Raw genomic sequence first — 24,970 nt, 5'->3', positions numbered from 1 at the left:
AGAATGTCAAATGAAAATATTAATTTAATAACTACTGAAATAATGAAAAAGTTCATTAACAAATACGTTTTTTAAAAAAATAAGCAGCTATTTAAATAGGTTTTATAATTACATTACACATATGGAAGCATAACAAAATAGTATTTAATAATAATAATAATAATAATAATAATAATAATAATTTTATTATATACAGTTGTACAGTGTATTGATTATGTGCTGCCTGTCAGGCAACAAATAGGGCAACAGTGTTCCATTATCACCCAATCACAGACCATTACGAACCATTTGTTGTATTGCTGCGTTTCAGCCAATCAACGCCGTTCTTCAATGTGATTCTGACCAATGATATTGTAGCATGTTTAGAAGTCCAGACCGAGGAAGTCGATGATGTGTATTTATTCGATAACAAATCAGTCGCTGACTAATCTTTAGTTTAGTGGTTGTTTAGTGTCGGAGCAGTTTTAAAATAAGTGCGTCAGAGAGCTGAGTTGATTCAGCGTTAGCTAGCTAACGTACAAGAAGTTAAATAACTGAGCGCTGAGTTGTTATTGAGTCACAGCTGTCATGTTGGCCGTGTTTCCCCTCCTGTCAGCCGGCCCTGGGCTCTTCTAGCTGGGGTGGAAATAGATGGGGTGCCGCTTTCCCAGAGGATGGAGGATTTAACCCTGGATCATCATGGCTGCTATGACGGTGTGGCGTTACACCAGCGGCCGTGTCCTGGGAGGATGGGGCCCGCTGCTGTGTGTCCTCCTCGGCTCCCTAGTGGCCCTCCTGATGCCCCTGGTCGAGGTGGAGGACCAGTGCTGTGCCGCCCTGAAGGGGATCGCCCAGCTCCGCTGCCAGCTGTGGGGGAGCCCCCGTCAGCCTCCAGCGGTGCAGTCCACCAGCCTCACTGTCCCCTTTACGGCCCTTGATCTGCTGCCTCAGAGGTTCAAGCCGAGCAAAGGTACAAACAAGGAATACTGATTCACTAAAAACAAGTCTAATTCAGTACCATATGTTAAAGTTAAGATGACAGATGTCCAGCTCAGCACTAATAAGAAGCACATGGTAATTTATCCCTTGACTCTATAAAAGTATAACGTTACTACTTGAGATTTTAATGAAAAAGTGGAGTTTTTCTAGTCTTTTTTTACTGCAACAGCAACACAAAAAGAGAAAAAAGGAGATTATTATCCCAGATCAGTGACAACAGCAGCTCTGTGTGGTCCTTGAGATTTTGAACAAAGCAAAAAGCAAGAGCCACTTACTAAAGGACACAGTAATACACTGCACATTTTCACATCGTATGCTTTTTGTTAAATCATTGTTGTATAGAATGAGGCTGGGCAATTTGCTATCCTGTCTATATACAGTATGTATCATTTGGTGCAGAAATGACTCAAGCAAAAAGCAAAACATTCTCTGTTTCCAGCTTCTTAATATGAAGATTTTATGCTTTTCTGAGGGGTTTGACTGTTGGCCAGATAAAACAGAGAAATTTTGAGCTCAGTCATTTTTCAAACTATTTAGTAACCTTATACCATTATAATCTAAACAATTAAATGATTAATCAAGAGATTATTCACTAATGGGAATAAAATCACTAATTGCAGCTCTAATACAATTTATAATCTATCATTATAGCCATATTTTGCGGTAGTATTAAATATTTTAAGTGCTTGAAAATGACAGTTTGTCTTAACATTATCAGAAACTCTAAAACCTAACAAGGGGTCTGTATCTAAATATCATGATATGTGTTCTCACTGGAAATTGTAATATTTATTTTCAATATCACTCAATTCCAATTCCATCTCAAGTGTTGGAGTTGACGCTGTGTCGTGTTCTGTTTGCAGAGATGGAGCTTGAGGCCAAAGCAGCGTTGCAGCAGGCTCTGGAGATGAAGAAAGTGGGGAAGAGGGAGAAGGCCCACAAGCTGCTGGTTCATGCACTCAGTATGAATCCAGATTTTGTGGACGCCCTGACAGAGCTGGGGACTATTTTGGAGGAGGAGAAAGATGTTGTCCAGGCGGACCACCTCTACACCAAAGCCTTGACCATCTCCCCATGCAACGAGAGGGCTCTGGTCAGCCGAGACCGGACTCTTCCGTTGGTGGAGGAGATTGACCAGCGTCACTTTGGCATCATTGACAGTAAAGTGCGCAGGCTTATGTCCATTCCTAAAGGCAACTCTGCACTCCGACGAGTGATGGAGGAAACCTACTACCACCACATCTACCACACGGTGGCCATTGAAGGCAGCACGCTCACTCTATCTGAGATCCGTCACATCATTGAGACGCGCTACGCCGTCCCCGGGAAGAGCCTGCAGGAGCAGAATGAGGCCATCGGCGTGGACGCAGCCATGAAGTACATCAACACCACGCTGTTGTCCAGAACAGGAGCCATGACTGTCAGTGACATCCTGGAGATTCACCGGCGGGTGCTTGGCTACGTAGACCCTGTGGAGGGAGGGAGGCTGCGCACCAGCCAGGTGTTCGTGGGCCACCACATCCCGCCCCACCCTCAGGACCTGCAGCGACACATGCAGGAGCTGATTCAGTGGCTCAACTCCGACGAGGCCCTGCAGCTGCACCCTGTGGAGTACGCAGCTCTCGCCCACTACAAACTGGTGTATGTGCACCCGTTTGTAGACGGCAACGGACGCACGTCACGGCTGCTAATGAACCTTGTGCTCATGCAGGCGCGATACCCGCCGATCACTATTCGCAAAGAACAAAGGGCCGAATACTACGCAGCTCTAGACACAGCCAATGAGGGGGATGTACGTCCTTTCATTCGCTTTATAGCCAAATGTACAGAAATCACATTGGACACTTTGTTGATTTCTACAACAGAGCACGCTGTAGGGCTGCCGGCAGCTGGACAGGACCAGGCCTGTCTCAACTGCAAACAGACCATCCCAGTCCACAACTGAACTGGAAATGGAGTGGAAAAGGGAGAATGAGACAGTAGTACACGTTTAAAGATTCTTTAATAGCAGTCCTACTTCAGTTGAATTGCCTTGTTTCTTGGCCTTTCTGGCTCCTGCTGCAGGAACACTTTCCACCTCTCCCCTGCTAAATATTATTGAATAGAAATCAGGTTTTGCTGGGTTTGGGTTTGCTATCATACAACAAGACACCAGTTAATCATTTTCAGTATCTAATAATACTCTCATAGGAGGAAGTATTTATTTGCATCAGAATACAATCTGAAGTTTTGACTACTGGTGGTGGGAAGAGGAAGGAAAGCTGTTGTATCATGTCGTTTGACTTGAGATGCTTCAGTGATTCCACTGATGATGTGTACAGTTTGTGGACATTTAGTTCAACTTTGGGATAGTGTTTCATAACACTGTAAAGCACTTTCATGTATTTGATTATTTATTTTATTTTAAAATAAAAGTGTTCTATTAACTATTCATTATGTCTTAAGGTTATAAACTTGTGTAGAAAGAACAAAGCTGTCAGTCATACCAGGGTCAAAGTTAATTTACATGTCTTTATTAAAACAAGTTTTAGACCAAGAAAAAAGAACATGACATGACTTTTTTTTTTCTTCTTTTTTTTTTTTTTTTTTACAGGACCCCAAAACACAAGGTAGAAAGGCTAGATAATGAAACAAGCAAGAAAATAAATACTGTGATTCAACAAACAGAAAATAACCATTTATTATTCACCTCTCTACCAAACTGAAAACACTGACTGTAGAAATGATACAAAACAACAACACACCGCCTCGGAGTATTTCACATGAAACAGAAGGTGACTTCTAGAGACCAACATATTTAGATTATTTTTTTTGAGATTAGGCCACTGTGGTGAGAGCAATACATATAGCTTGTATTCCATCTGTTTTGAAAACTTAGACATTTGTTACAAACTATGGTGACCTTTTAACACTGAAAGTTATGTACACAAACTCAATATTTCTATCCAGACTATACAAGTGGACCATATGATGCAGTGTGATTTGCTGTACTTAATCTGTAAATAATCAACACCTCACATGACAAGATGGAAAAACTGCATAGATTCTCTCTTGTACCGAAGGAGCTGCAGACCTAAATACATGTACATGACAGGAATAGACTAATCTCCCAGAACACTTTGGATCTGTCAGCTAATAGCTAAAGTTAATTCAGAGGGTGAGATCAACTCTACTCAACACACAACATGAAGAAAAGCACATTTATAAAACTGTACTCGAGTGTCAGTTTGTAAAGGAGTTAATGATTCATTTTCAGTGTACTTTCTGTCCAATTCACTGTGCGTGTTTGAGCTCAAGTGTCTCATATCAACACCTTAAAGTGAGACTGTAACTTTTTGAAAGAAGAAAGAACACATTATCTTCTTATAAACAATAATTTGAATTCACAAGAAATAAAAATGAACCCTTGCTCAATTCAGTAAACTCAAGGGTTTTGCTGGTCTGACCATTAGCATATGGTGGCTAATGTTAGCCAACTTTAGGTAGATGATGTTGTGGAACTGACATTACGGAGTCTGTTTGCCGACTTGATTACTTTTCTCTACTTGTGCCACTGTTACATTTTACCATTTTCCAAATGTTACACTTGTAGTCAAAAGTTGATTCAGCTTTAAACCACCTTACGGAGTGTTGAGTGAAGTCAAACTGCTGGAATCACTGTATGTAAATCAAACTAAAGCACAGACAGAAGCAAATGTCAAGCCGCCAAAGCAGCCAATGAGATCTGTGCGTTCTTAGTGTGAAGGGAATGTGGTCTGAATTTCTCTTTCTATCCCCACCAAATGAAAACGGACTGACATCTAAAACAACTTCAGTGATTTGATGGATGTTTGTCCCAAAAATCAACAGGTTACATTAACTGTTACAAGTGTTAAGAAACATAAATCATATGATAGTTTACTTAGAGGAACCTCCACATCAAGCATTAACATGTAGGGCAGTTATTATACAGGGAAATGTGCTGTAATAACTTCCCTCCAGACAAGATTTTACAACTAATATTCTCTTGCTAGACATACTGGAGGTACTCCATAGCATCATAATACTGATTAATAACTGATTAATAACAGCTGATGGTGTTGTGTAAAAAACAAAACATGTTGCAGTATATAGAGTCATTGTTAGTTGTATCTTCAGAGATCAAAATAAGCTGCACAACAAAAATCCTAAAATGTTTCCAAAAACATTTGGAGAATGTCTTCATCACTGTATCACATCCAATTTATGTACACACACACACACACGCACACACACACCAACTATATTACACCACATCCGAGCTGTCATATGTTTGCATATACCTTCTTAAACAACATTCACAAGTGGCTAATTTGAATATTTAAAAAAATACTCTCCCATAAGCCTCTGTCACATCTCTTTCACATTTAACAACAACAAAAAAAAGACTGCAACATGAGGCCTACAATTTAGATACAGTATATTTACACAGAAATATTATACACTTTTTATAAAATAGCCTGCCAGCCACCTTCAAAAACACCCAGCAACAACAATAACAACAAAAAAAATATCTTTCACACTGGTCAAAAGTCACTGTGATCTTGGTTGAAAAGGGTTTTGTGATGGAGGGCAGGAGCTCGGCGATTAAGGCAATCTCGCAGAACGGATGATGAGAACAAGACTGATATTAAAGGGAAGTCAGGTAACCAACTACGGAAAAATCACCAACACTAATTTGTAAGGACACAAGATGGCTTTCAGTGTGAGGGCGGTTATGATTCTCTCGATCATCATTTCACTTATTGAGAATCATCCTGGCAAAGTCTGAATTTGACAAAGGTTTAGCGTCTCCGGCTGCATTCACCGCTGAGCTGGCTGCTGCTGCTGGCGCTCGCTCGGCCGCGCTCCCGTTCTCCACTTTGCTTACAGGCGTGCTTTGTCGATGCAGGGAACGAGGGAGTAATGAGAGCTGGGTGCGTCCTCTCCCCCTCCTGGAAAAACAAACAAACAAACAAACAAAAACAGCTTTATTCTCGTATTTTACTTTAGTCAAACACTTCAGCTGCTGTGATACTGAGGTGCAGCCGTAAACTTACGATCCGTAGATCTGGCGAGGCATCATGTCTGTCGTGGGCCTGCTGGAACCAGGTTTATCCATCATGTTCCTGCGAGGAGGATTGCTTATAGCAACAGAGATTTTGTTGCCCTCTACCTCAGTGCCATCCATTTTCAGTACTGCCTGAGAAGCCTGAGTTTCATCTGCAAACTCAACATACGCCAGACCCTGCAGAGCCACAGAGCGAGAGAGGGTTAATACATCATCAACAGATTCTGTGTCCTGACTTTGCTCCGTTCCTGTATGGTCAAAAGGTGGTAATCATTATCATTGATCAAGATGACTATTTTTAGCTAAACATCTGGACACTGCAGGACATTTAAAGTCTCACCTTGGGTTTTCCTGAGCGATACGTGACCAGACGAACATCTTTAACGGTGCCGTAATTTTTGCTAATTTCCTCCAGTTGTTCCTTCGTGCAGGAGAATGGCAGCCCAGAGATGAAGATTTTGTGTTTCTCAATGGATGTGTTGTATTTGAACACCTACAGGGCACATTCATGCGAATTAGTCACCGGTATTGCACGTTATAATAAAACAAACAAACAAACAACAGGTCTGTTTATGTCCATATTTACCTTAAAGTCGGGGTTTTTGTTTTTGTCTACGCATGGTGAGACAAACATGGGCCTGCCCTCCACTTCTCGTCTATCCATCTTCAGAGCTTCAGCGACTGACACCGGGGATTCAAACTGTACGTAGCAGTAGCCTTTGAAGCTCCCTTTGTTGCTGAAGATGGGGCGAACCTGTTTGATGGGACCACAGGTCTCGAACAGCGTCCTGAGTTTTGCCTCTGGCTCCTCCAGGGTGTATGCCAGGTTGCTGATGAACACGCTGCTGTTATCGTTTCGAAGCTCGGGTTTGTCTTCGTTCTGCTTCTGGACAGAGGCCTGCTGGGCTTTTTTAACGCCAGGAGGAGCAGGCTTATAGCCGGGGGGAGCATTCTTCCCAAACAGTCCTGTCTCTGTCTCCATATACTCCTCTGTGGTTTGGTCACCGTTTCCTCTGTGCCTTTTGGGAGCTTGGTCTGTCACAGAGGGAGAAAGAGATTAAGGAATACATAATGGATGATATGACATTTAAGTTTTGGCTCAGAAATAAATTGTTACATCCTTCAAATGAAGTATTTTATGTACCTGACTCTTCATTCCATTCATCTTGATAATCATCCTGCTCTGCTTTCCTCTTCTCCCCTGCTCGAAACCCCTTAGGACCTTTCTTCTGAGACTTCTTGTCTGCCTTGGCCTTCCTCCGTTGCTCAGCTCTGTCCGCCTCTTGGCGAGCCAGGTTGGCTTCTTTCTCAGCCACCTAACAGATGGGCAGAAGCTTGTTATATGAGCCAATAGCAGCTAAATGATACACCTGCCCGGTACAATGCTGATACATGCTCCTACCTTTGCCCGTTGCTCGTTAACCCTGTTCAGCTTGGTCTCGGTCTTCTGCACTGCCATGTCCCAGTCCTCCAGAGACCCTGTAGGTAAGAACACAGAATGCACAGAAAAACTGTAATTCATCAAAGTCTCCTCTATTGTTTTTTTTATTAAAGTGTATTTTATGCGGGGACTCACCTTCCACCCTCTCAAAGGTGAGCAGAACTTCACACACGTGCTCTGGGTAGTCTGAGGTGCACTGGACTGCTCTATGAAGAGCTTTGCGACAGTGGACAGGATCTCCGTAAGATCTATCAATAAAGTAAAAAAGTTAAGGGCACAATATAAAAGTTATAGCTAACAAAGACATTAGCACTTCACTTATATTAAATTTTTTTTCATTCATCAAGAAGTGCACAGACAGACCTTTCAAGGTTATAGTACTCCAGCCACATGTTGGCATATTTGGCGTTCCCTTTTGTCATGATGATGTCCCACAGTTCTCTGGCTTTTTGCATGTTCTTGCAGTGGAGGGCCTGATAGAGAGAAAAAAAAAGAAAGAAAAATTATGTTCATTGGTACAGACGGTTTCCATATAACAAATGTGACGTTTTTTGTCTGTAATTATTGTAACTATCTACAATAGTGAAATTCAACAAAAATGGAAACATAGTTTTGCTGCTTTTGTTTAGTATCTGGTCCTTTAGTCCTTTACCATGTATCTCAATGGGCCTTTAGAAGTTATCTCATTATCCTTCAAGGTCATTTGGAAGCACAAGTATATCAAGCAATAGAGCAGTTGGACATACTGAAAGATGCAGTGTGTAGAAATTAGTGGCTTCTAGCAGAACAGATTTAGCAGAAATGGAAAATAATATTCATAAGTATGTCGATTATTAATGTATAATTCCATTGATATAAGAATCGTTGTGTTTTTCGTTACTTTAGAATGAGCCCTTTACATCTATATAGGGAGCAGGTCCCCTTCCACGGAGGCCACCACATTGCACCGTCATGTTTCTACAGTAGCCCAGAACAGACCAAACGCTCTGGAGGGGGCATTTCACTTATTTTGTAGCCACCGTAGGTTCTCCAACATGCTTGGAATAGGAGGGGGAGTTGTATTCAGTTGGTAACAATCTGTAACCTCACCACTAGATGCCACTAAATCCTACACGCTGGTCCTTGAAGCTTTTATGTTTACAAGCTCATTGTCTTTGTCATATGACCCCATATTCAGGTCAGCAGTTACACAACCATGAAATTTTACTCCCCCCCAAAAAAGGAAAATATGTAAAATTAAGAAACAAGAAACAGATTTAAATACAGAGTTAAACATGATTCACGGCAGAAATCAAACTCTTGAAAACGGTCGTCATAGTAACAATGCTTACCTCTATTCTTGCCCAGATCTGCATTATGACACACGAAGGATCTCCACTTTCACCAAACCCTGCAGTGCCACAACACAATCAGTTAAACCAAGAGACCAAGAACACCAACACGAAAGTAATTCTCAGGAGAGAATCCACCTACTTTCTTCAACATCTTGTTTCATGTAGTCTAGAGATCGAGTGAAGGATCCTCGCAGCTCCTCTAACTCTTTACTTGACTCTGAAAAATTGAGAACGCCATCAGCAAGAGAACAATGGGTGAACTGGGTGAGTTTCCGAACACAAAGATAAAGTCTGTCTTCAGGCACAGAAACACTCTCACCTTTGCTGAAATCCACACGTCTCCTCAGGTAGTCGAGGTACGCCTGCCAAATTTCCACATAATCCGTCGCTTGAATGAAACCTGCATTCAGTGCCTTTTCAAAAACGTCTGTGAGGAAGACAAGAGACGACATAGTAATACCAAGCAAGATGCAATATATCAAATAAGGATATTTCCACAAATACATTTAAGATAGTTATGACTCTCCAACATTTATTGATAGTTTAGCATCTTTCATAGTCCACTGTAACTAAATATATGGGTCCATTTCAGTGATGCTTGTCACAAATACATAAGACCTTATAAATATTTAAATCATTAACACACACAATGCATGAAAACTGAGGCATTATCTTAACAGCTCAAACTGCTTACCTGAGACAGTTTGATGATCAGCCCCGTGCCTCTCCAGAGCTAGCAGGTAGCTCTTCCACAGACCCATGGTCCAGGGGCAGTTTCTGACGGCACGTTCATGAGTGGAAAGAACCAGGTCTTTGATTTTCAACTGACGGTCCTGTAGAGCCCAGAGAAAACAGACAACAACAAGGTTAAATGATCTTGAGCTGAAAGTGTAATACTTGCAAGTGTAACACAGTACTTCTGTACACTGCACACTTCGATTGATGTTATTATATTACCAAATAATGACCTGGAAGTTTACTCAATACAAGACTTAGCTAGTTTGATGACATATTCCAATGCAGTAAAGATAGGATAACATTTTACTGGAATATTTTACTCTTATAGGATGAGTAAAATGATAATCATCTTGATGAATCTCTTTGTTATTATCTAGTTTTAGAGCAGTAAAGGTGGGAGGAAATGACATGTGAAACAAGTGGGAGCCAATAACAGACTCTACTGCGCTCCATACTCACAAGATATGTGTTGTATTTTGCCCACATGTCTGGTACCAAGCAGTTTTCTGCCAGAGCCCGCTCAAAGGTTATCTGGACCCGGGCTGGGTCACCCTCCTTCAGTTCAAAGTCGATGTAGGTCTGATACTCCGCCAGCTTAGGAGGCTCTGCAGCCAGCTGCAGCAAGACAACAGTATCATATCATATGCAACGTAAACAACATTCAAAGTTATACAGCACATGACAATTAAGGGTACAACAGTAACAGATACTGTTTCAGCCAAGGTATGTTAGAAGTGACAGTTACCAGTGACTCCTCTAGAGCCTTGCACTTCTCCATCTGCTGTAAAGCCTTTTTGTAGTGATGTACGACTGTTTCAGCCACTCCTTTTTCAGACCACTCTTCATACTCTGCATAGGTGGCCTCCATGTCTAAAAAGAAACACAGTTCAATTTCTCAAGATTAAAAAGCACTTTTCCTTTTTTCAGCCCCATCAGTAAAGATGCGTACACCACATATAAACAAACTGTAAAAGAATAATAATGCATTATAAGTCAGGTCACTGTGTGTTGCAGGAATGTGTAAATTTGAAAATGTTTTCATGTATGCTGTCTTCCTTCGCTCTGTCTAAAACTTCAGGGAACAATTCAACGAGTGAAAAGTTCATATACGAAAGGATTATAAACATTACAGAAATGCCCCTGGTGTCCATTCAGCTGGGCAAGAAAAAACACAACACAATAACCGACCATCTGTCTGCCCCTCGTTCATCCCTGCAACAAACTGAAAGCCTGATCGGACTGTGCAACACGACCTGGAGTGCTCTCTTTCTAAATCTGTACGGCATTTCAAAGGCCCTCTCACAACTGTGCCACACTTAACTTATTGGACGAGGCAGCATTATCTCGTAATTCACAATTTTCCAGGTGGTCTGCGACATATGGCCCTCACAACCTGTCTGAACAGAAGCGGCAGCCTCCTTACCCATTAAGGGGATGGCCAGCTGGCGGCGAAACAGTGTATGGATGCGCTCAAGCTGAGTGTTCAGCAGCTCCTGCTCCTCGCGGCTGGGAATCCTGCCAGGAGGAGGCTGAGAGGAAAAGCAGGAGAGAAAATGAGCGTCAAAATTCAGCTGTGCTTGTTTGTTCGAACATCAAAAGGAATTCAGTTCAGCATTTAAAGTAGGTTTTTATTCTGATTTAAGTGAGTGGATTTTCATTCAAAAGCATGTTTTGATACAACATTAACACATCAGAGAGAAACTGATATTGTCTGCAAATATATTAATCTATGCTATTATAAAATGTTCAATTACAATACTTGATTACTTTTACATTTCAGTCTAACAATTGATTATTTTGTATTTCATGACACTGTGTCTTAATTTCAAAATCAGTCTTTTCTTTGTGTGCATGTCTGACAGCTGAGAAGATCTCCTCTAGTGAAGGAAACACAAACCTGTACTGTAGACAGAATGGCGTTCTCAAACTCTCTGTAAGCCTCCCACACAGTCTGTCCCTTGGTCATGTGAAGCCCCACAGCTGTCACGGCTCTCTCAAAGATGGATCTCACCTTTTCTATCCCACCTGGTGAGCCCATGCCACCAATTGAGTACTGTGCATATTCAAGCCAGATATCTGGACCTGGGTGTAAAAACAAGGAATTAAAAGTTAAGACTGTGTAATAGCTGCATGTCGAATCAAAGACAGTAACACCGGATTGATGCACTCACAGATGTAGTCTTTTACAGCCCTCTCAAAAAGTTCGTAGACTTTCTCACGGTTTGGCTCCTCCTCGGTCAGGCGGATCTCATCCTTGAGCCAATCGAGCCAGATCTCTGCAGGATTAAACAAAATGTGGTTTCAGTTGCACAAATAACACACAGCTGCTGACAACTAAACCCAAAACCGTATTAGATATACACCAACCTTCAGTGAGTGGGAAAAGTTCACTCATCTTCTGCCTCGCCTTTCGCAGACGGATAAGCTCTCCCTCCTGCTTTAGTAGTTTGATGAGATCCACATGGCAGTTGTAGTCAAAAGCATTGATCGACAGCTGAAAAACACATAAAGACGAAGAGTAAAGATAAGTAAAACGTTTAATACAATGAAAATATATTATAATTAACTTATGTTAGAAAAGAAAACGTTATCTCATCATCTCACATAGCTTAAATCATGACATTATCAATCAAACTTACACAAATACACCCAAAAAAATGGTACATTATGTACAGTTCTCAACACTCAGTTGCTAGTTCATTAGATCTACCAAGCTAACACTAACTGAATGCAGTTTAATACAACAGTCTTGCGATAAACTCTACCTTTATGGTTCTAATGTTCAGATGAAACTGGTTTAGACAGGATGTGATTCCACTTTACAGTTATTTAGAGGCTGTAGGGCTACTTTGTAGTTTGAAGGGTGTATTTTGCCTTGAACATTGATACCAATGATAGACCAAATACTGTATTATCAATATCTCTTAGAATAATGCCAAACATTTGTTGAACTGCACCACAAACTACAGCCTCCAAAATAACCATATATTTTAACCAATATCTCCCTAAAACTATTAAACATTCACTTTCATAGATATTTTCTTAATATGCACTAGACAGTATTAATTTTAGCTTTGTGTTCACCTACTAAACTTGCAACTGAGTCTCGGTAAAATGACCAAACAGTAAACACTGGTCATTGTGGGAGGGAAAGCGAGAGCAGTAAGACATGTATTGTATCACTGCATCAGATTCAATCATATACTTTAATTATACGTTATCAGTCCATCACTTTATCACATATTTAGATAGAAAAGTGGCACCTTAAATAAGTTGGTATAACAATTTATACTTTTTTTAATACACACTTAAAGCCCTCTGCTTGAAGCGGTGATGTCACGCTGTACTGGGAAAGCAAAAGGCGCGTGTGACACGAGCCATTAGCAGGACGGCTAATCACGATAGCTAATATATGAATGACGTCGTATCAAACGCGCTCATTTAACTATTTAGGATAGCAGCAGCTAATTTTCATTTTCTATGAAAGCAAACGACAGAGCAGCTCATAGTGTTGACGCTGCTGACTTGTTGTTTCTGACTCTGTTTACCACCCATTCATTCTCGTTAGCTGCTCGGCTAATTTACCTGCTCCTCCAGCCGCTGGATTTCGGCTTCATTCTCCTTCTCATCTTCCGACGAATCGTCCTCTTCGTCGTCGTCTGAATTTTCTACTCCCATTCCCTCCTCCTCTTCGTCGTCGTCGTCCGACTCCATCTCTCTCTCCTCCATCCCCGCATCTTCTTCCTCCATATCTTGCAACTGCGTTTGCTCTGCGTTGCTTGACGCTGCCATGTTGGAGAAAAGCTGTCTGTCTGCCTGGTAACAAAACCGAAAACAAGCGAGGCGGAGTCTGTCGCTCAACTCACCGTGGATCCGCTGGCGTGCAACGGACAGTATCGGCCGCTAGTCGGGGCTCCTTCTTCGGCGAAACAGTCCTTCTACTCTTGTTTGTCAACAAAACTGCTCTTCCTCCTAGCTGTCGTCCACACTCGTTGATTTCCGCTCATTATCACGACGCTGAAGTTAGCTTCTGATTTGGAGTTGGGGGGAAAGTTAAGGGAAACAAATAATAATATTTATTTATTTTTAGTGGCTGATTCTCAGTTTTTTCACCACTTAAACGTTTTAAAAGGTGTTAGACATCGTAGCAAAAGCCTTAGCGCTGTTTAAAGCCACATTAAGATTTGTGAAATCTTTTATTTTGCTTATGAAAACAGAAAAAAGGGCGATTTTTACTGCTTTTTCCCCCTCCAGGCCACATTAGACTAGATCCAGACCAAAAACCACTTGTCAAATCTGGTCAAGATTAAAAAGGAGACTTCGCAGACTCATTAAAACACAGTTTCAGATTTGTGAAACCTTTATTTTGCTTATGAAAACTGAAAAAAGGTGACTTCATCCAAACACATTAGACCAGGTCCAGACCAAAAACCACTTGTAGAATCTGGACAAGATTAACAAGGAGACTACAGAGATTCATTAAAACACAGTGTCAGATCTGTGGAGCATTTATTTTGCTTATGAAAGGCGATTTCACTGCTTAACCAATCCAGACCACATCAGAACAGGTCCAGATCAAAACCCACTATACTTAGACTTGTCAAATCTGGACTAGATTAACAAAGAGACTCCGGAGACTCATTAAAACACAGTTTCAGATTTGTAAAACATCTCTACATCTCATTGGTTAGCTCCTCTTTCTCACTTAAGAACAAAGGAAGAAAAAGGAAAAATTAGAGTGGGTGCAGTGGGTAAAGAAAATTTACTCTATAAAGACATTTTGTGATTGTATTTCAAAAAGTAAAAGTATTTTTAAGTACAAATTTGTACTTAAAAATACTTTTACTAAATGATTTTTGTTCTCTCACGTTTCCTCAAACTGACCAGAAATATCAGTGAAAGGTTTGACAAGTTTAAATATACTGTTTTTTGATCTGGACGGCAAAAAGCAGTGAAATCGCCCTTTTTTTCTGTTTTCATAGGAAGATAAAGGTTTCCTAGATCTGAAAGTGGGTTTAAACAGCGTTAAGGCTTCAACTGTGACGTCTATACCCTGCGGGACCGCTGGCTTCGCGAGATAACGAGATCACGCGAGAAGCTTGCGTAACAAACCATAGAGCGTCAAGTTAGTGATGTCTGACACTTTTTCATAAGTGTCAGTGGTGGAAAAAAACAGAGCATCCGTCGCTACATATCCCTATATTTCCCTTAACTTTCCCCTCAACCCCGGACAGGAAGCAACGAATGTGAAGCGAACTTCAGCGTCGTTTCATCATCTGAACATGGCGATGTTGTCCTTATCAAAGTCCTCGCTGTTGTTGTTTAGCAGAAGGTTAATCGGCCCTGAGCTGAGTGCCCTCTGTTCATATCACAAAAAGGTAACCAACTTAATATCTTTTCCTCACGGTTTGCTAATAATTGTGACCAAACCATGTCACATTAGTTTAGTTGGCTCTCAAGAAAGACGTTCATGTAAGTTGTACCTTGGGTGGGCAGCTCAGAGAAACGCTGTTACATGTATTCTGGTCTTTGCCCACACGTAAAACAACTGTGGAGTAAATTGGCACGATTTGTTACTGATCAAATACATTTACATTAGTTTGGAAAAGTGTATTGTTTGCATTCACTATGACAGGGACCTCTGTTCGCAGTCGATTACTATTTTGACCAAATTTTATTTTCACAAATCCAAATTCTTAAGCAAAAAGCCAAACTTTTCAGAGCTGACTGTCCACATCAAACAATACATTTCTTCAATATCTGAACAAAAAAGCTGTTGAAACGTATAACTAAGTCATCCATGAAAGCTTAAGTTTGGGTCCTCAACATTTAAAGGGAAAAATCAGGCAGTAAAAAAATGTCAGTATTGTTTTCAGTGAGTTAAGACACTAATTCAAGTATGAAATTGAATAAAATTAAATAAGAAATTTACAATTTTATATTTTGAACTGTTTTCAGGTGAACAATAGTCATTTTCTCATGTGCCCATTTCTCACATTCATGTGGGGTAACACTCATACATTGTTTGTTTTTAGGACCATAGATGCTTCCTTCTAAATGGGGAAATGTGTTAATCAAATTTTAAAAAACATACATATATATATATATATATATATATATATATATATATATGTGTGTGTGTGTGTGTGTGTTGATTTATGTGTCCATAAGTTTCATCAAAACACTGTACTGTTCCTTCAAATGACATCACTAAGAAGAAATGACATTTAAGAGTTTGAAGAAGACAAATTTAAATGCTGGTGAATTTTGAAAATTTTTTGGTACATTTTTGTTTCAAAATCTTCACACTTAAGCATAAAATGTTCACCCTGTCACACCAAAAAACATGAGGAAAGACAATTTTTAATGAAATTTTCACAACACATTTGTATAAAACATGATTTTTTCATTTAGCCTCGTGCTAAGTTTGGTGTTAGCTTTGACCACAGAGAGAATTTCGGCCATATAACTTTGAATCTCTCTACCCCGTCATAGGCTTTAGTGTAAAATTAAATTAAAAAAAATAATAATAATAATAGGGCCTGAGCTTTCAAAATATATTTTCATTGCAGGCCTTCATGCTAAGAAATACAAAACTCTACGTTTGGTTATGATCAAAAATCTTAAAATTTCAACGTCCAATCTGAACAGTTTCCATGGAAACACCCAACTATCAGCTTTACAAGATTTCTAACCTTTGGTCCCCCCAACGTGTTTGTAGACACAAGTTCAGGTGCTGTAAACTTGTTGTATACTTGTTTCAATAAAGATGTTAATTTAAAAAAAGTGTAGTTGGCAGCTATCTGTGTGCTGCATGTCTGTTAGTGGGTGTTACTGTCTTTTTTTAACACATGACTCAAAGCAGCAGAGCAATGATATCATTTTTTTGTGTGTGTTATATTTTTCTGAAGGTGGTGGACCACTATGAAAACCCAAGAAATGTGGGCACTTTAGACAAAAACTCCAGGAATGTGGGGACTGGATTGGTGGGTGCACCCGCCTGTGGTGATGTCATGAAACTTCAGGTAAGTTGGGAAGTCAAGAGCAGGGAATCGCTTCCAGCCCAGTCACTGCTGTCCTCACTTTTAACTTGCTAATGCATGACTAGGTGTTTGACTCTATACTGTCTCCAGATCCAGGTTGATGAAAATGGGAAGATTGTGGATGCAAAATTCAAGACATTTGGCTGCGGATCAGCCATCGCCTCCAGTTCTCTAGCAACTGAGTGGGTGAAGGGGAAGTCGGTGAGTCAGTATAAAACAGTCTAAAAAGAAAACATTTGAGTAACAAGTTGCTTTGTAGTTTTTGTTAGTTGATCATTCTGCTTTCACTCTGCAGGTTGATGAAGCTTTGAAGATCAAGAACACAGACATCGCCAAAGAACTCTGCCTTCCTCCAGTCAAGCTTCATTGCTCCAGTAAGTTCAAGGCTCTAATCTAAAAACTTAATAAACATGAATATTGGTGACAAATTAAAGGAAAAAACAAAACTAAAGTGTCCAGAACAGCTTCAATGCACATTTATTCTACAAGTTTCTGAACTCTACCAGGCAGATGAACATCATTCTTCCAAAATATATTCTCTCATTTGGTATTTTAATGATGGTGATATAGTTTTAAGTGCCCAAAATCTCCTATAGGTGTCTAGTTTTCATGCTCATCAAAATGATCCAGTGACCCCTCATTTCCTGTCTGAAAACATCTGCATTTGTTATGTTTTTACTCTCATTTTTTCCAGGTTTTCCACCATTTGTCACCAGTTTCTAGCTGTTGATGATTATATATTCTGAGACAATATGACAATATATTTTAGGGCAATACTATATTTTTATATAATTTATTCATCAATGTGATGAAGTACTCAGATTTGTCAGGCATTTAATTTATTGGATTAGCCAAAGACAGGCTATTATAATTATTTTGATATAAAATTGCTCAACAGTGATAGAAGGTTTTACCCGTATCTCAGACCTCTATGTGAAAAAGCTTTTGCTGCAGTTAAATTCATGCTCATTGTGTCTTTAAAACCTTGTCCCTCCTTCTCTTTCAGTGCTCGCGGAAGATGCCATCAGAGCAGCGCTGTCCGACTACAGATTAAAGCAACAGGACAAGAAGGAGGAGCGTGTCAAAGCCAGCAGTTAATATATTATTATTAACTCTCCTCACCGCAACTCCATCATGGTTCTGGGTGCCTCATTGATCTGTCAGTAGCAGCACCTGTAATGTTTCACTGCAGGGCTGAATGTAAGATTGGTTGCCAAAAGACTACATCAGGGAGTTTTATAACCATAACAAATCTTCATGGTCGCAGGCCAGTCTCTTGAATTTAAGCTAAGATATTGTTCAAGTGCCCGGTGTTAATGGATTTGTTTGTTTTTCAGCAGATGATTAGAAATGTTTATTAATTGATGCTGATATTTAGGTGGAAGGTGAATGAATGAATGGTGAATATTTTAAGACAATTCTGATTTTTCTTTTCTTTTTTTTTTAGTTTTAAACAAGCGAGCTCAACTCTGTTCAATCTTTGCAGTGTTTTGCTACACAAAGCATAGATAGGATGCATCATAAATGTATTAATTATTGGTTGAGGTTTGTTTGTTTTTGTATATTTTTTTGGCATCGAGGCTTAATTTGGCTTGATTATATAAAATCACTGGTCCTTCATGGAGGATTCAGTATGAAAACGCAGGTATACAGCTAAAAGTCAACATACAAAAACATAATACAGAATACTTTATGAGACTGTGGCTTTGTCTTATACTCATTGTGAATTAAATAATTAAAACATTCTCAGTGTGTATGTGTGCTGATGTCATCCACCAGCTACTCCATCAAGCGGAGCCACCCTCTGTTGGCGCTGAAGTACCTTTTTCAGCACAAGTAACACTGCCAGCATTAGTAGAGCCACTAATACACATAACACAGCCAGCAGAGAGATGACCACCGAGTCCTGCTGAGTACACAGACGTGGGTTTGGAGTGGGCAGAGGGGCATCTCTGTTTGTGGAAAGCAAAGATTGGGTCTCATCAGCAGAGGTTGCATTAATTTGAGGGTATCGACCTGTGGCGTTGCCTCTGCACCTTTGTTCCTCAGCAGGGAGAGAGGTAGTGCCTAAGTAGGAAGGGCTCACAGTTTGTGTTTTATTTAAGGACAAACAGTCCTCGTAGCTAAGAGTCTCTAAAGAGTAGTTCTCAAGTAATACATGAGTCTTGGAAACATCTTTGTGAATGTTTTGAGCTTTTGATATTTGCTGTAACAAACCGTTTGACAAGCTTTCAAAGTCCCTCCTCTTATCCAGTGAGCTCTTGAAACCAGGTGCTGTAGGTTCAGCTGTGGAGGTCTGCAGTCGGTGTGTCCTCTCATTTGGCGTCAGGACACGTGGACAGATAGCCACGACAGAGAGGTTGAGAAGCAGACGGTGAGCGAGGTGGACTGGCTCGGTGCACACCAGGTCTGTGGCCATCTTCAGCCGACCGCTCAGCAGCCAGCGGTAAAGATACAAAATGTCACACTCGCACACCCACAGGTTGTTTGTGAGGTCCACAGACCGGAGACGTGGCAGCCCGTCGAAGGTGTTCTCTGGGACTGAACGCAGGCAGTTGCTGTTTATCTTCAGGACCTGCAGGTTGACCAGGGTGGACAGCGAGGGCAGGTCCAGGGCTGAGATGCAATTAGCAGAGAGGTCTAAGTGGGTCAGTGAGGGGGGCAGATTCAGAGGAAGGCTTGTAAGTTGGTTGCCCTTCAGTGTCAGGACCTGCAACTTACCAAGACCCTGAAGGGCCCCAGGCTGGATGGCACGGATGCGGTTGTCCTCCAGATCCAGACGAGTGAGGTTCCCCAGTTGCCTCAGGGCACCTGAGGTGATGTAAGTTATGCGGTTCTCCTGCAGCAGCAGGGACTCCAGACTTGGAGGCAGGCCACGAGGGAAGCGGGCCAACAGATTATGACTGAGGCTGAGCTCCTGTAGGCCAGATAAGGGCTGCAGCAGGTGGTCCACGTTGCAAAGCTGGTTTCTGGCCACAGACAGGGCCGAGGTGCTCAGAGGGACAGAGTGAGGAAGTGACCTGAGACCAAGGGACTCGCACAGGACTAAAAATCCTGGATGAGGGCAGCAGCAGCCAGGAGGACAGGGAGACATTGTGATGCAGGCTAATGGACAGACGCAGAGAACCAGAAGGACACCACATCTGCACCAAGGCATGACTCACTGTGAGGAAGAAGGCAGGAAAGATGACGGTATTAGACTCATCCAAACAAATGACATCAGGAGACATGAAGCCTTGCCTACTTATTTTACTTAAAAAAGCTCAAATAAATCGCTCCTGCACTCACCATTCTTCTATTCCTGTATCATCTGCTCTGAAGAGATTGACAGGCTTGTTCCCTCGTGGTCCTTACATGATCCACCGTCTCTCCAAAGATAACCACTGCTGCTGTTGACAGTTCCAGGCAGATGCTCATCAAAGTTTAATGACAGTCTTAAGGTGCTGTATTACCTATTCTGGATCCTCTTCACCACCCGAATTGATTGAGAGGTGCTGTTGTTTGTCAGTGACAGAAAGTGAAAGGGTTGAAAAATACATTCAGAAGGATGTTCAGCAAGACATATTTTACAAAAAAAGAGAAAAAAAGCAACAACACTGGTGTCCCAAATATTCTCTTATCTGAGGTTACCAAAGGTTGAAGTTGTAAAACTTAAACAGACTGCAAACAGAGCTCAGACTGAGTGCAGCCGGGTGGTCCTCTGGCTCTTGTGTTTTCCCGTCACCTGGTGGGAAGAGTGAAAGTGTGGGGGTAGTATTTTCTCAAATTATTTAGCACCTCATTGACAAAAGAGCAGGGAATCTGACTCTAGTGCCAGGCTCTGTAAGGGCTCATATTTCAGCCGCCACAGCGTTACGCTTTCTATGGAGCTTGTGTCCAATCGTTGTCTTTGATGTTTGATCTTTGGCATGTTGATCTGCTCATGATTCAGATCAAATGTTTTCCTTATTTAAAAAACAGTTGTGTTTCAGTCATTTAAGCAACATTAAATCACATTTTTAATGAATTTTAACAATAAATTTCACACCTGGTGTATCTATACCAAGATGAAAATGGTAGATAGTAAATGCATCAACATATAGAACTGATAAATCAATACTTGCACTGTTCACATGAGGGCGGTATTAAACTGTCATCATTTAGTGGCTCAAGATATGTGTCTCAAAAGTTATCATACTGTCAGGGGCAGACTTTACCATAGGGTAAGGTAGGCTTGGGCCCAAAACAGCTATAGATTCATTATGATGTTTAAACATGAAAAATACTGAATTATGTTACTATTTTAACTCATTATTCACCAAAATAACTCACAAAATGCCCCAAAGCACTTAAAAATATGCAACTGTATACTTCTACTTCAGAGGAAAACATTGCACTACTACAGTTACCTGACAGATAAATGTAACTTGCAGATTCATATTTTACTCACAAAATATAACAAATAAAATATGATGCATTATTATTCATTCAACTAGCCAGCATTATATAAAACAGTTAGAATTAAAAGCTCTACCTTGAACACAAGTTAAGTAAATTTAAGTACATTGTGCTGATAATTCCTCTCTTTCACTCTTCACTGTTGAGTAAAATTTTGAATGCAGTATTTTTATTGTGTGATATTAATAGTTTTACTAAAGAAAAAAGTTTTGAGACATTCCCAGTCAGAGAGAGGATGAAAATAAAGTAAGACACAGTTTGCTGGGGGGCTCCCAAATCACTAAATCCACCCCCGCATATGTATTTTTTTGTTGTAACTTCACTGGAACAAATCGGTGTCTCCAAGATTTGTATACACAATACATGCACTCTTGTTTTGGAGCAAAGGCCTCTGTATGTATCTGGTTCACTGCTCTTGAAATATTTAAGCAATCTTGTACAGTAGCCAGCGAGGGACAAAGGGGGCTCTCGTCATCTCCAGGCTCTGATACCTTCTGCAGCCCTTGTGTTTGGGTGTGATGGTGCCAGCTGCCTTGCCGAGGCCAATCATGAAACTGTGGAGGAGTTAGTGTTACTGTGTCGTGCGTGTAACACTTAAAGTTAGAAGACAGCATGTCTCCACAGAATAGATATGACAAATGTGACATATAATTACCTTAACATTCGTCACAGTTACGGCACCTGCCCCCTTCTCCCCCTCCACGACAGCTACAGAATCATCCTCTCCCCCCCTCCACGACAAAATACAGCAAGCACTAACTGATATCTGCTGGGTCCAGGCTGCAAGGCTAATGGCACTCATGTCTCTTTCCAGGAAAAGCCAGGGCCCAGTGTGCCGGTAGCTTGCCCAATTCCTGTCTTGATAGATAAAAGGAAAAGAACGGTGAATCTGTTAAGAAACAGGAAGCACTCAACCAGTTCTGCAAATTTATCAAATTTAGCATTCATTCCTCATCAGCTACAGCTTTTCCCAAAAAATTGGGTAGATAATATTTTTAACACATTAAATTTAGCTTTATTAAATAGCAGATCTTCGTCAGGAGAACCATTTAATGATTTTATCATCGAGCACAACCTTGATTTTATGTTTTTAACTGAAACTTGGTTAGACCAAGATAACAGTGCAGCTATTCCTATCGAGTCAACCCCTCCCAACTTCAGTTTTATGAGTGAAGCTAGAGTGCATAAGAAAGGAGGTGGAGTTGCCATTTTGTTTAATGATTCCCTCCAATGCAGACAGATCTTATGGAAACTTTGATTCTTTTGAATATGTGGCTCTTCAGTTGAATTCCCCCTCTCGAGCTGTATTTCTAAATATCTACAGGCCACCTAAATACTGTGCAACCTTTTTTGATGACTTTGCTGAACTGCTGTCTATTGTCTGTACTGACTTTGACTGTGTAATTATTGTTAGTGATTTTAACATCCATGTTGATAACCCCCAGGACAGAGGGACTAAAGAACTGTATTATGTTCTTGATAACTATAGACTGACTCGGCATGTAATGGAGCCCACACACAACAAGGGGCACACTCTGGACTTAATCATCTCTAAGGGTCTGAAAATTTCCAAGGTTGTGGTGACTGATGTTGCTCTCTCTGATCATTCCTGTGTTTTCTTTGAGAGTGCTATCTCCATGCACACAGATGTTCAAACAGAGGTAATCACAAAACGGTACATCACTGAAAACACCAGTGAAATATTTATTCAGGCCTTCTCTGTCATACCCGCCCTCTCTTGGGTCTCGGTCAATGAGCTTGTAGATAATTTCAGTTCTAAAATTACAAATGTTATTGATGCCATTGCACCTACTAAGGTGAAGGCTGTCTCTGGTAAGAAAAGATCTCCATGGAGAAATGCCACGCTGGTCAGAATGGAAAAAAGAGAGTGTCGAAAAGCTGAACGCAGGTGGCGAAAAACAAGTCTCCAGGTTCATTATGACATCTATCAAGAGAGACCTCATTTATAATTTGGAACTGAGAAATGCAAGGTGGCCCTTCTTCTCTGAAATCATTGCCAAAAATAATAATAATACACATGCCTTATTTGCTACTGTTGACAGGCTAACAAATCCTCCTGTGTCAGTAGCCCCTGAACTTCTATCCACCAAGGCCTGCAACGAATTTGCCTCATTCTTCACTGACAAAATTCAGAAAATTAGACAAGCAGTCAGTGCATCCATATCAGGTGCAGGATATGCATTGTTGAGTGGTATGACACAATTCCATCCGATCAACCATAAAAACCTGGAGGACATTATACAACATCTGAAATCCTTCTCTTGCTGCCTTGATATTCTGCTTACAGGCTTTTTCAAAATTGTTTCAAACTGCACGGCCTCAGGTCTTCTACAGATTGTCAACACATCTCTTCTCTCAGGTGTCTTCCCACAGACCCTGAAAACTGCCGTCATCAAGCCACTCTTAAAAAAGAACAATCTAGACACATCACTAATGAGCAACTAATATCAACCCATATCAAACCTCCCGATTTTTGAAATTGAAAAAGTTGTTCTTCAACAGCTGAACAACTTTGTGGCACTAAACAACTGTTTTGTCATGTCTTCCAGTCAGGATTTCGACCACACCACAGCACTGAGACTGCTCTTGTGTTCAGTGACATACTCTTAAACACTGACAGTGGCAGAATTACAGTATTAGTATTACTAGATCTCAGTGCTCAGTGCTAATATTACTAGACAGACTGGAAAACTGGTTGGGACTTTCTGGCACAGTGCTAAACTGATTTGAATCCTGCTTAAAGGACAGGGACTACTTTGTGTCTATAGGTAATTACACATCTGAGTGGACAAAAATGACATGCAGAGTTCCCCAAGGCTCCATTCTGGGGCCTCTTCTGTCCAACATCTACATGCTCCCACTGGCTCAGATTATGGAAAACAATAAAATATGTTACCACAGTTATGCGGATGACATACAAATTTACATAACCATATCACCACGGGACTATGGTCCAATACAAGCACTGAGTAAGTGCATTGAACAAATCAACAATTGGATGTGCCAGAATTTTCTTCAGTCAAACAAAGACAAAACTGAAGTAATTGTTTTTGGAGCCAAGGAAGAACATTTAAAAGTCAGCACTCAGCTTCAATCAATAATGTTAAAAACTACAAACCAAGCCAGAAATCTTGGTGTAGTCACGGACCTGAATTTCAACAGCCACATTAAGACAATTACAAAGTCAGCCTACTATTACCTGAAGAATATATCAAGAATTAGAGGACTTATGTCTCAGCAGGATTTGGAAAAAACTTGTCCATGCATTTATTTTCAGTAGACTTGACTACTGTAACGCTGTCTTCACAGGTCTCCCCAAAAAATCGATCAGACAGCTGCAGCTGATTCAGAACGATGCTGCTTGAGTCCTCACTAAGACCAAGACAGTGGATCATATAACTCCAGTTCTCAGATCTTTACACTGGCTTCCTGTCTGTCAAAGAATTGACTTTAAGATATTGCTGTTGGTTTATAAAGCACTAAATGGTTTAGGGCCAAAATACATCTCTAATCTGCTGCTCATTATGAACCATCCGGACCTCTCAGGTCGTCTGGGACAGGTCTGCTTTCTGTCCCCAGAGTGAAAACTAAACATGGAGAAGCAGTGTTCAGTTTTTATGCTCCACGTATCTGGAACAAACTCCCAGAAAACTGTAGATCTGCTGCATCTCTCAGTTCTTTTAAATCGCAGCTGAAGACTTTTCTGTTTGCCGCTGCCTTTCATTAAACCACATCGAGGGTTAATATTTTACACTGCACTGTTACTTTTATTCTCTTGTTTTATCTGTCTTATTCCCTTTTTACCTTCTTTTTATTTCCAAATTTAACACTTTTTAATTGTTTTTTACGTCTTTTTACTTGTATTGCTTTTATATTCTGTTTTAATGCCTTTTATGCTCTATGTAAAGCA

General features: G+C 40.7%; 3 protein-coding genes across 3 annotated transcripts; 2 read left to right on the top strand and 1 right to left on the bottom strand.

Moving 5' to 3' along the window:
• The first annotated feature begins 341 nt into the window (after positions 1 to 341).
• Positions 342 to 3,524, top strand: ficd (FIC domain protein adenylyltransferase). The gene is made up of 2 exons (XM_067609868.1): positions 342 to 949; positions 1,842 to 3,524. Exons 1-2 carry the CDS (start codon positions 679 to 681, stop codon positions 2,921 to 2,923), a joined length of 1,353 nt encoding a protein of 450 aa, XP_067465969.1. The 5' UTR covers positions 342 to 678; the 3' UTR covers positions 2,924 to 3,524.
• Positions 3,525 to 5,399: 1,875 nt separating this feature from the next.
• sart3 (spliceosome associated factor 3, U4/U6 recycling protein) lies at positions 5,400 to 13,812 on the bottom strand. The gene is made up of 19 exons (XM_067609856.1): positions 13,145 to 13,812; positions 11,927 to 12,053; positions 11,731 to 11,835; positions 11,457 to 11,641; positions 10,983 to 11,088; positions 10,305 to 10,429; positions 10,019 to 10,174; positions 9,516 to 9,654; positions 9,141 to 9,248; positions 8,961 to 9,038; positions 8,819 to 8,877; positions 7,851 to 7,960; positions 7,623 to 7,735; positions 7,449 to 7,525; positions 7,191 to 7,362; positions 6,633 to 7,081; positions 6,387 to 6,539; positions 6,036 to 6,223; positions 5,400 to 5,930 (listed from the first exon to the last, which is right to left on the bottom strand). The coding sequence occupies exons 1-19, from the start codon at positions 13,349 to 13,351 to the stop codon at positions 5,735 to 5,737; spliced, it is 2,853 nt and encodes a 950-aa protein (XP_067465957.1). The 5' UTR covers positions 13,352 to 13,812; the 3' UTR covers positions 5,400 to 5,734.
• Positions 13,813 to 14,655: 843 nt separating this feature from the next.
• Positions 14,656 to 18,347, top strand: iscua (iron-sulfur cluster assembly enzyme a). The gene is made up of 5 exons (XM_067609883.1): positions 14,656 to 14,937; positions 16,471 to 16,584; positions 16,693 to 16,803; positions 16,898 to 16,976; positions 17,609 to 18,347. Exons 1-5 carry the CDS (start codon positions 14,842 to 14,844, stop codon positions 17,698 to 17,700), a joined length of 492 nt encoding a protein of 163 aa, XP_067465984.1. The 5' UTR covers positions 14,656 to 14,841; the 3' UTR covers positions 17,701 to 18,347.
• Positions 18,348 to 24,970: the final 6,623 nt, after the last annotated feature.

This window comes from Thunnus thynnus, chromosome 2 (genome assembly GCF_963924715.1).
Source record: "Thunnus thynnus chromosome 2, fThuThy2.1, whole genome shotgun sequence".
Classification (NCBI taxonomy): domain Eukaryota; kingdom Metazoa; phylum Chordata; class Actinopteri; order Scombriformes; family Scombridae; genus Thunnus; species Thunnus thynnus.
Note: the sequence above shows the minus strand (reverse complement) of the source record. Positions and strands in the feature narration are given on the sequence as shown.

Coding starts and splice junctions, on each gene's coding strand:
- iscua (XM_067609883.1), top strand. CDS start 14,842: ATGGCGATGTTGTCCTTATCAAAGTCCTCGCTGTTGTTGTTTAGCAGA. Junction 14,938..16,470: donor TCTGTTCATATCACAAAAAG/GTAACCAACTTA, acceptor ATTTTTCTGAAG/GTGGTGGACCACTATGAAAA. Junction 16,804..16,897: donor AGTGGGTGAAGGGGAAGTCG/GTGAGTCAGTAT, acceptor TTCACTCTGCAG/GTTGATGAAGCTTTGAAGAT.
- ficd (XM_067609868.1), top strand. CDS start 679: ATGGCTGCTATGACGGTGTGGCGTTACACCAGCGGCCGTGTCCTGGGA. Junction 950..1,841: donor GAGGTTCAAGCCGAGCAAAG/GTACAAACAAGG, acceptor TTCTGTTTGCAG/AGATGGAGCTTGAGGCCAAA.
- sart3 (XM_067609856.1), bottom strand. CDS start 13,351: ATGGCAGCGTCAAGCAACGCAGAGCAAACGCAGTTGCAAGATATGGAG. Junction 7,961..8,818: donor AGATCTGGGCAAGAATAGAG/GTAAGCATTGTT, acceptor TCTCTCTATCAG/GCCCTCCACTGCAAGAACAT. Junction 5,931..6,035: donor CCTCGCCAGATCTACGGATC/GTAAGTTTACGG, acceptor TTGTTTTTCCAG/GAGGGGGAGAGGACGCACCC.